General features: G+C 38.5%; 1 protein-coding gene across 1 annotated transcript in view; it reads left to right on the top strand.

Annotated features, from left to right (window-relative positions):
• Nucleotides 1–11,208, top strand: part of CNTNAP2 (contactin associated protein-like 2) — a 1,203,666-nt gene that overhangs the window by 668,219 nt on the left and 524,239 nt on the right. Inside the window, exon 9 of the mRNA XM_009323034.1 lies at nt 10,826–10,975. Within this exon, the coding sequence (XP_009321309.1) occupies nt 10,826–10,975 (150 nt within the window). The remainder of the gene's footprint in view (nt 1–10,825; nt 10,976–11,208) is intronic.

The raw sequence follows: 11,208 nt of genomic DNA, 5'->3' as shown, positions 1-11,208 counted from the left end.
TCTCGGTGACATCCCTGATGCGAGCCCCCGGTAAGCAGCACACCTCTCTAGAGAGTGCGTCCGGTCAGCAAATGGGTGCCCCCGTACCTCTCAGAAGAGAGTCGCCTACTATTATCACCCATCGCCTTTTCTTAGTGGCGCTGGTTGTTATACGGGGGGGCAGATCGGGCTGCATTACTCGGCTCCAGTGCTTCTCCTGGTGTGACAGGACTTTCCTTTTCGGCCTGCAGAGCGATGAAGCGGTTCTGCAAGAGCACCTTATTTGAGATATTTGATCAGAAGCCCAGGTCCTAAGCGATTTGTTTTGTGAAGTATGAGCAACTCTGAGTCAACCCTTCATTTATTAAGCTAAAGCAACTTCTTTCAACAGAGGATGGGCAAGGTGCATCATCAGAGAATTAGCCTGTATCGGGGATGCTGGAGTCTCCATTTCAGACTCTTTGGCATAATTGTGCTGTTAACTTTAAAACAAATTCCAAGAGCTGCACCTATATACAGTAACACCGCAGCTGAGAGAGACAGCTAGAAGCACCAGCGGGACACTTTTCTTTTTATGGGTGATTTATTTCAAGTTTGGTTCCTAGTCTGAAGGTACCCTTCCCTTTTTCTTTAAGGAGAGCCCAGGGATTGTAACCTCCTAAATCAGGCACCTGAGTTGGATGATAAAAAGGAATGAGTGGAATTTAGCTGTAAGCTTCCTATTTTGAAAGGTATGATCTTTGTGTCATCGTAAGAAGGATCTATCTATTAATTATTCGCTAGTCTTTGTTATCATCTTATTAATCTAAAACTGCATTTTAAAAGAATAAAATAGCAATACACAGGTTCTTCACTCGTTGCACCTTACACAGCCTTCATAAGCAGGTTAATTTGACCCTTAATATAAGCAACATGTTGAAAAAAAAAATAAAAATCAGCAACTATTTTGCACAGAAATTGCCTGGCAGCTGCTTTTGGGTAAAGGGCAAAGACAGTACAGAGAGAGAACTTCCCCTTCACTTGCTTCCTTGTGCATTATATACAGCATTATATACTGCAATGCACTAAAAATTAAAAAAGTAAATTGCTTGTACGTTGAGCTGAAAAAAAAACCTGCTTAAAATTCCTTATCCATCCCCTGGCGGAGCTCCATGAACTCCAGCTGGTCATTGACATAGAAGGCGACACACCGTCTCCCCTAATACCCCACAGAGTTCAATGGCGTGCAGCGTTTTATCACTTTTTTCCTTAAAGCTTTCTATAGAAGGGAACAGGCTGTTTTCTTTTCAAATCAAGATCCCAATGTCCTCAGCAAATGCTTTCAACATTTTAGACCTGGCTATGTCTGCAGTAGCAAGCAGTGCAGCACGATAGGAGTGGATCTGCAGAGCAGAACAGTTCATGCCGAGACCTGAAAGTCCGTGCAATGTCATTTGCACACTTGAGACTGGAGCTTGTTAATTTGGACTTAGTTTCATCTGAAGGAAATACAGTCCTCAGGCATCAAGACTCATACTAATACAAAGCAAGGTCCACTGTGTGGGACAACTGTGAGATTTGCTTTATACACACACTCCAGCAACAAACTAAAAACTAAATGTAGTTTACATGTAAACCTCTACCTCCACCTCTGTAGGTTTCTGGTTCATGCACAAAAGTGCCTTTTGCTGTGCCGAGCTCACTGCTTTTGTTTATGGCTGCAGAACTGGTCTAAAGCAAGGTTAAGTCCAGCCTCGAGGTGTCACTAATAGGGTCTCAACCACAGCATGAACAGTCATTCAAAGAAAATCAGTCTTCAGATATAGCTCTGTTTGCTTCTGGCAGTGGAGTATTCCAAGTTTAAAGGATAAATGATTCAATGTAGTTTGAGTTTAATGAAAAATAGATCGTGAAGAAAGAATAATTGATTGGTCATTTGTATTTGCTAGATTATGTCCACATTTAGTATTTTTTTCTGGTGAGGAGCGGTGGGTTTGCTTTTTCTATAGTCCATGCCTCTGCGACAGAGGCAGAGGTTCAGCTAAATCCTTGTAAAAAGTGCTATATTGTGTTTAGAAGAAAAGTGTAATATTTCTACTATTTATTACAAGGCATACGTACAATGAGGATAAAATGATAAAAAGGATTTTTGTATAATAGGATTAAGACATGAAAAGGGCTGCTATGTGAATTTCCTTTCAGAAAATCTTGTGCCTAGAGCTTTGTATATCTTCTAAACAGGAGCATAATGAAAGTGTTACAGGTGCTGATTTAAAAATATTGCCAAATGAACAACAAAGCTATTTGAATGTACCACAAGTAAGGTGATAAAGCTTGATCACCTCCTTCCCCCACATTTGCTTCAAGCTCTCAGTCATGCATTGATGACTGCTAGAAAACGTGCATCGAAAGACCTGTTTGGATGTCTGAGACATATTTAGGCCCCAGTTTGGCAGAGTGCTTAAAGATGTGCATGGCTTTTATACCCTTGAGTGATCTCCTACTAAAACATGTTTTTAAATATTCTTGTTGATTCAGAGCCATCGCTAGGAAGCTTGTCTTGGGGATTTCAATATCAAAACAAAGTTACATTTGATTTTTGCTGTTGGTCAGAAAATGTCAATTTACCTTTATTCACATGGAGTTTTTTTCTGCTTTTTCTTACCAGTATAACCCTCCCCACCAAGTTCTATTTTGTCTGTAATTAAGTATTCTGTTTAAACCAACGTGAAAGTGTTCAAGTTGGGCACCTGTGAGAAAATCTAGGGAAATAAGAATTAGTCTATGCTCCTTTTCACTGAATACTTCAGTGTTATGAAATTAAAAGTTACAGATCCATTTTCCTTCCCTGTCTGGAATATCAAGTTATTTTATTTTTTTATGTATTATTTATCTGGCATGAATGTGCAAACAATAGGCACTATCTCTATCATGCTTTCGTAGGTATCTGAACTTGTGTAGTCCAAAGATAAGAAAAAGCAAAGTAGGTTACCTGCTGTATTGTTTTCACAGTTTAACCATCTAAATCATAAATATACAATAAATATTATAAATAATTGTAGTGATACAGAAGGGCTTCAAATTCAGAAAGGCTTCCCCCAAAAAAGCTAAAGAAATATATTTAATATGGATAAATGTGACAGAGTAATAGTCATGAAACAAGTCCCTTTAAGTTTCATAAGATGAAAAGGAAAGTTCTGGTTAGCTCACTTAAATCAAAATATTAAGATGCTGAGCATATAAAAATAACAATAATTCAGTGCAGAATGGTATCTGGCAGGTGACTGTAAAAACTATAAAATGACGTTAAAGCTTTATGAGTATAATGCTGTTTCTAAGATGTTTTATTTCTTATACTTTACAAGAAAAAAAGAAGAAAAAGGAAATATAAACCCTTTTCTAAAAAAAATCTGGAGGTTTCTTATATGAAATGTGTATGCTGGATAAAAAGTAGTTAAATTAACCAGTTTCGGTAATGATTATTGAAATTATTTGAAATCTAAGAATAGATCAGATTTTGCATTAGCATGTTTGTGGTTTGAGGTAAAGAAAGTAAGTTGATTGTGTTCTGTGTAGTCTTAAACATGCAGATTACTGTTTTCAAGTCTAAAAGATTGTGATATATTATCTGGATATGGGCTACAATGCTGCATAGTAATTATAATGTTGTCAGTTAAAAAACACATAAAGCTAAATGCTGATCTGGAAAGAGTTTTGAGGAAGTTAGGAACAGTTATGCTAAGTAACTGATGTGCGGCCATAGTCTATTTCTTAGTAAAGGTTAATCCTGGAGCCATTCATTGAGATGATTACCATTGAGCATATACAAAATCCTGTACAATTCCAGGGCACCAGATTGGATTATTAGAGCCAATGTTTTCTGACTTGACATGGACTGGAATAGAGGAAGAGGGCAGTGGAAAAAGGTGTATTTGTTCATTAATAACAGCATCCTTTCTGCAAGCTGAAACACATATAGAGATTCCAATTTCCAGGTGCATATATTTTCATATCTAAGGCACAATAACACTACAATTTCTTTTCCTGAGAATAAAGAATGTGAAAAGAAGAGCAGTGAGAGGAGAGGAAAAAGCCTGTGCTTGAAAAGCTAAAATTGTTTCAGCAGCTGCATGAGATTCTACAAGTGTCTAAGCTTAGAATTTGCAAAACATTCTTTTTTCTGTCATTCAAGTGCAAACAGTCTTTCGTCTGGTTTTATTAGTTTTCAGTAAAAGACAGAACAAAAAAAATCATTACAAGTTTGACGATTATTTGCCGGGCTTATGGTCCATTTTATTGAAATGACCAGTAGTCAAGCCTCTTATAAGAAAACATCTGGATGTTATAAAGAGTCTGCAGCATTGTAGTTGTATGTATTTGCTGTATTTTCAGTTTACTGCACAACAGTATTAACTATGGAAATAGGAAAATTACCTACTTTTTTGTTTGTTTGTTTGTTTTAAATACATCCTATGTATACAAGGCTAGAGATGTATTTAAAGCTAAATGTTCATCTTTTTCTTCTAGCATTAAGTTACAGAGAAAACTCGGTATAAATAAAGTATCACCAATGGGCAAAATTTTGGCATGTTTCCAACTACTCACCTTAAAAAAGAACCCTAAGCTTAAACATGAGGATGAAATTTGTCATAACTGTTTTGTTTTTGTTGGAGAACGGGGTTTTCCATCATTAAAATCCCCTCAAGGACTGCATTTGCCACTGTCTTAGCTTACTGATCATCTGGATAGCTGAAAAATGAATAAAACTAAAAATGAAAAGGACTTTTCTGAATCATAAATCCTAAAACAGATTATATAGTTAGATAGCTTATTCCATAAACTATCAAAAATATTACTATAGGAAGAGCTGTGGTTTTGTTTTTTCAGTTTAAAAATACAATTAGCTAAACACAGAAAAGCATAGCTCTTGTAATTACATCCTGTTGATTTTTTTTCCTGATTTAATATTAATGGCATATAATGCTGTATATTTGAACACAGCTGAATGTTTCAAACAAAATATTGTTGGCTTGTTTTCTTATAGTCAGAAATATTGGTGCAAAGTTGTACTGAATTAGTGAGGGATTAGGCAGGAATAGCAACACCACCACCATCCTCAGATGAAACATGGTGCTGGCTGACTAAAATGAAAGCAGTTACAAACAAACCTCTCCCTCTGCCTTCAGCCTCAGACACGGTGGGTCTTGCCATCCGCAGAGAAACTTTTACTGACTTCTGGATTCCTGGATTACAGGGAATCCACACAGTCATTGCTGAATATCCGGGAAGGCCTCCTTGTTTCCAGCACCTCTGAGGCTTGTTCATGTGTCTGCTCCCTGTTCTGCTCTGGAGACTCCCCATCCTGAGTATCGAGGGTTTCATCTTCCAATAAGAATTTACAAGAAATTATAATATAAAATATTTACTACAGCAATAGGAACCAAAGGCCAGTATGCAGCCGCATAGCCTTACATTGCTTCAGTGCTTCATGGAGTGCTAATGATACTATTCTTCCCGTTTTATTCTTAAACATTTTAACTGAATTTTGGGTTACATTCATATACGAAAATTATGATGAGGTTCTGTTCTTATGTAGCAGGTATTATGGTGTTGACTTCAGAAGAATTTTGTCCGTGTGTATCAGCAGACTGTATAATCTAGCACTCATTAATAGGCACTGCATGGGTCAGTACTTTTTATAGGAAGATTTGGTCTCACAAGACTAACTGTAGAAGAATTTGAGATTTTTGCTACTATAGTTTTCTTCAAGGCATAACTGGACCAGATGTTATCTTTCTAAGTAAGTTCTCCATTATGCATTAAACTCTTGTACTTTTTTGGTATTCGTTAATCTAGTCCTTCTTCCATGTCTGTAATAAGCAAAACATCTGTTTCTTCTTGTTCAATCAAAGTGCTTACCTCAAGAGTCCTGCTTTTAAAATAATGTCATTTAAATAGAAATCCTAGATAGGGAGATTGCATTCATTAACATATTTAATTTGCATATGAAACCAGCTTTCCCAGAACTCGGCAGGGAATTTGTGGTGGCAGCAGTATGCGTTTCATTTTTTTCCTCAACTTGTATAGAAGAAAGTTACAGTAAGAAAAAAAAATGCAAATAAATGTATGTATCAGCTCAGATGAGAGAGATGAAACTGCAATGAGAAATCATTGTTGTGTGTTTGGGATGTTGTCCATTCTAAACTTTCCAGCTGAAAATTCTTTTAATAGAAAGAGCTATATTCTACTCTTAATATTGTCTTGGATTGCAGAAAGATCTCAGTTAAGCTTGACTTTTTTAAGTCCAAGCAGAAAGAATTCCTCAATATACGTGAGGCACGTAATAAAATATAATAAAAATAGGTCATGCAGCTGTACAAACTTATCCCCTCTGGGAGAATATACCATGAATCCCAATAACAATTTAAGTCCCTGGAACAGAGCATTATCACATTAAGAAAGGAGGGTTGACACTACTGCCCCTAAAACGCATGTAAATAAAAAGATAAAAACAGTGGCAGAGGTAAAAGGTGCTCTTAGTTACACCACTGGGGAGCACAATTTTGTAAAGACCATAGTGAGTACTTGCTGCGTGCTAGTGGGCAATCCTTATTAGCAGCATTCATAGGTAAACGCCATGGAAAAATGTAGCAGTGAAAAGTTTTCTAAGCAAATGTAAAATTGAACTTGAATTTTTGTGGCAACTTTGAGCCAGAACAGTTGGAATGTTACTGTCATACTGTAAAGCTGCATAAGGATGGTTAATACATGTAGCTAAGAAGAAGACAGGTCGTGATCATTTTGTAGTCAATACAGTGAAGAGTTCATAAAGCAGAAACAGTGTGATCTTTCAGGAACTGACAGAAACGATGCCAACTTGTAGGGGTAAATATTTTTAATACAGGGAAAATACCAGTGCTTCTCCAGTCATGCCTCTAGCAAGCAGCTTACAGACAGCAATGTGTCCCCTTAGTATATTTTGCTAAACGCTGCACACACAGAAAGAATGCATGGAATTAAGATTTTGCTGGAAACCTGCAGCTCTCCTCATGCTCTGATTTGTATTCAGTCTGCTCAGCAGATCCATCTGCTCCGCTGATCCACCTTTCCTCTGCCTGCTTCTTGCCTTGAGTCATTGCAATGTTCAGTTTTTCAGTGTAGTGCTAGTGAGCTTGGGGTGTTTTCCCTTCACTGCACACTGGGAGAGCGTACCACAGATACTAGCTAGAAGCAACCGTGCACTTCTTAAACTAGAATATTGCGCGCCATTTTCACTTGTTAATTCAGCAGATAGCATCACCTGTTTCTGTGCTTTACGAAAGAATGCTTTGGGACTTTCCAAGATGTGCAGAAATCCATGTTGAGTTGGACAAATAGTTTCCCCCTCCCCCCCAAAGAAACGTGAGGAGGGACTCCAATTCACACATTGGTTGTGATGGAAATGATGGCTTCCCCCCCCCCAGCATTTAGGCTATTTGTTCAGGGAGAAGCTGAGCTGAAGTTAATTCCTCTCTTTTTTTTACATCTCACGTTTCCTAAAAGAGGAAGCTGAACTCTCTGATAAAGATTAGTCAGGGAGTAAAGCATGCAACAGTAAATAGCTACAGAGTCTGGTGTACGAGATTGTCTCTTTAGCCTGCATACATGGTTCCAGGCCCTGTTCTAGTGTTATTTAAAATATGTCATACAAGAACAACATGGGTATTGCGAGACTAATTTATTTAGTGTGTACAGAGCAGACTAAAGTATGCAATCAAAAAATACAGATTAAAATAACTGAAGTATTTTGCATCTCCCGTGATATTCAATTTCAAACACTTTTCTCATTAGTACCATCAGTTCATTGTTTTATGAAAGAATATCTTCAAGAGGTGAGGATGGCAAACTGAGGCTTATTATAAGAAATACAGTGAACTTCCAATTTCATGGCATAATCATCTGTCTTTAGCTCCATCAGTTGTGGTGGGTGGACCTTGGCCAGGGGTCAGACACCCACCCGACCACTCTCTTACTCCCGCTCCACAACAGGACAAGGGGAGACAACAAGATTGAGAAGCTCGTGGAGGGAGATAAAGACAGGGAGGTCACGTACCAATTATGGTTGCAAGCAAAATAGACTTGACTTGGGGGAAATTAATTTAATTTCTTGTCAATTAAAATAGATTTACGTAGTGAGAAACAAAGACGATCATTAAAACAACATCTTTCCTGCTCCCTCTCCCAAGCTCAACTCCAATTCCTCACTCCCAACTCCTCTACCTCCCACTCCCGAGCAGCACAGTGGGGGATGCAGGGGTACGGCCAGGACACAGCGGCTCCTCTCTGCTTCTCCTGCCCTCTCACGCTGTTCCCCTGCCCCAGCGTGGGCTCTCCGCAGGCTGCAGCTCCCTCAGGAGATATCCACCTGCCCTGGCGGGGGCTCTCCAGGGGAATCTCTCCCGGGGCGGCTGAAGCCCCTCCTGCCCTCCTCCCGCTCTCCCCTCGGGGCTCGCAGGGCTGTTTCTCACTCTTTTCCCCTCACCCCTCGTTGCCGGGCAGCGTTCTGCCTTTTCTTAGCTGTGCTTTCCCCGAGGCGCCCGCCCATGGCCGAGGGGCTCAGCTGTGCCCTGCGGTGGGGCCGCTGGAGCCGGCTGAGTCCGGCACGTGGCAGCGCCGGCCTGGCCTCTCCTCGCAGAGGCCGCAGAGGCAGCAGACACCCGCCGGCATCTGGGCACCTCCAGCAGGTAAAGTTTTCTGTGTCTGTTTGTATCTACTTCTGTTTAAATTGGCTAGGAGGTTTTGTCTATTTGGTGAATGATCTCAAAAAAATGTATCAAAGCATGAACAGCAGTGGCCTTGAAAGGTACTACCATGAAAACTTTGAGAGAGAGACATCTGCCATATAAATACATCAGACGCCGCTGCAAATTCAGTTCAGGAGCAAGAGAAAATCAGTGACATTTCGGATGCTCGTGGGAGGTGGACATGTTTGGAAAAATCCTCTGGAGATGCAACATCATTTCCCTAGATGCAGTTTGTCAAGGTGCAAAAGCTTATCTTTTGATATAATACAAATAGTTGTGCAAGGTAGACTTACACATTCTTGCCTAATGTCCTGTTGTTTCTTGGTTTCTGCAATATCCCCCTTTCCAGAGAGTGTTTTAGACGTACCTCCCTCTGGACTCACTGACGAACAGCTCATGCCACCATTTTCATCCCTCGTGTTTTAATAGCCAAGTTTTAATTTTGTCCAGAAGTCTCTAATTGTTGTTACTCAGTTCAAGGCAATACTGAATAAAAAAATTAAATAGATTTTTTAATGTTAGGTCATCTCAAGCTGGAAACTTGGGATTTTAAATATGTTCTGATAAACTTCAGTTGTAGTAATACATGCTGTAACAATTTTGGTTTGGAACTCTATAAAAAGGTGTATCTTCTTTTTCTTTCTGAGTTTATTATCAGTAGAAATTAATTTTATCTGGGTTGTAATTTATCTGTGATTTTCTGTTTCTTCTTTGTCAAATGTAATGAAAATTAGAAAAGAGCTTACAAACAAAGAAAACTTCTCATGTGTAGTGTATTAGGTCTTTCATTTACTCTTACACTGGATTGAACAAGCGTTGGTAGAAACATTTTCTACTGATACATTTTTTTAAGAGGCTTCTGCCACTTTTATTCACACTAATGAATATTCCAAGAATATTCCAAGGTATACTCCATGTTATTTCAGGTCTTGATCTTGTATCTTAAACAAACATGTGGAAGCAGTGGGAAAAAAAATACTCATTAAATGTTTAGGTATATCTGTTTGCCATGAATATTATTCCTTGTTCATAGAAGATAACATTATTTTTGGATATTTTGAAAGTTTATCTTCCATTATACTTCTGCTGATATTGTGCATCCCGCTTAATTTTAGAAACAGCTTATTGCATTGTGTTGTGGTTTATTTTGGCAATGACATTTTGCTAAGGTGACTTAGCACCTTTGTCTCGATGGAGAAAACGTCACTTGTAAGAGGTGCTATAATTTGGAATTTGCTTTTAGTTTGCTACTTAACTTGCTGACCCAACATAACCTGCTTGCCCGGTAATGACCAGAACAAACTAGTACTCTTTCACAGTTCTTCAATGGCAGCTTAACATGCCAGGCAAAATGGCTTCCTGCCAGCTGCTGGAGACAATGTAAGAAGTATATAAATTCTGATTTTTTAAAAGATCAGAATGAATTAACTGATACATCTGCTTCACTGCTGTCAGTATTGGGAAGATGGTGCTCCCCTAAGATTGCAGTTTTTGGCAGACATTTGCTGGTTTTGCAGCGCCTCTGTGATAATGTCTTCATCTTCCGTGACTAGCCCCACATCCCAATGACAGGATTAGCTGTGAATTCACCTTCCACGTGAGCCTTTCCCACTCCTATTTTTTCTTTTCCTTTTCTTGGAAATACCTAGCTTTTGATAAAGGCAGCAATCATGAGCATAATATGCCCTTTGGGCTTGTTACTCACTATAGTTAAATGGATTCATCAATATCTTTTCCTTTTGAACTTGATCATAGGAACAATTAAGAGATATTCTTTATTAGTAAAATGTAGACTATGGCCTTTTGATGGGAAAGGTGAGTGATAACATCTGTAGTTTATACAGTTATACCCGACAGCTCAGACACTTTGGTAGTTCCAAGACTTGTATTTATGATATAATGTTATCTTTTTGGTAATAGTTACTTTAATAATAATGCCTTGTTATCACACTAAAATTATTTCATTTCTACAATAGCCTTCATTAAACCTTACATAATGAGCCTGGGAGAGAGTCACATGAAACACTTAAAGATAATTAATATTGGACTAAGTAGAATGTTCCAATGTTTTTTGTTCTTCATAGGCTCTGGTCTCAATGACGGGCAGTGGCATGAAGTCCGATTCCTAGCTAAGGAAAATTTTGCTGTCCTCACCATTGATGGCGATGAAGCTTCAGCTGTTCGAACAAACAGCCCTCTACAAGTTAAGACTGGAGAGAAATATTTCTTCGGAGGTAAAAAAATATCAAAACAAAAATCTGCTTAAAGTGCTGTTGTCTTGTAATCTACATAATAGGTGAAATGAAGCTCAGATTGTAATTCATTCATGTAGATCTTAATATGGCTAAAATGGCTAGGTGCTGCTCATCAAAAAGTAAGGTACTAAACTTAATTTCACTTCTAAGAACCTTTTTACACCTCCTTGCAAAAGAAACCCTAAGAAGTTATGTTCAAGAGTCAATCTAAC

Source organism: Pygoscelis adeliae, unplaced genomic scaffold, assembly GCF_000699105.1.
Source record: "Pygoscelis adeliae isolate BGI_AS28 unplaced genomic scaffold, ASM69910v1 Scaffold264, whole genome shotgun sequence".
Taxonomy (NCBI): Eukaryota; Metazoa; Chordata; class Aves; order Sphenisciformes; family Spheniscidae; genus Pygoscelis; species Pygoscelis adeliae.
The sequence above is the reverse complement of the archived record's forward strand: the minus strand, read 5'-3'. Positions and strand labels throughout refer to the sequence as shown.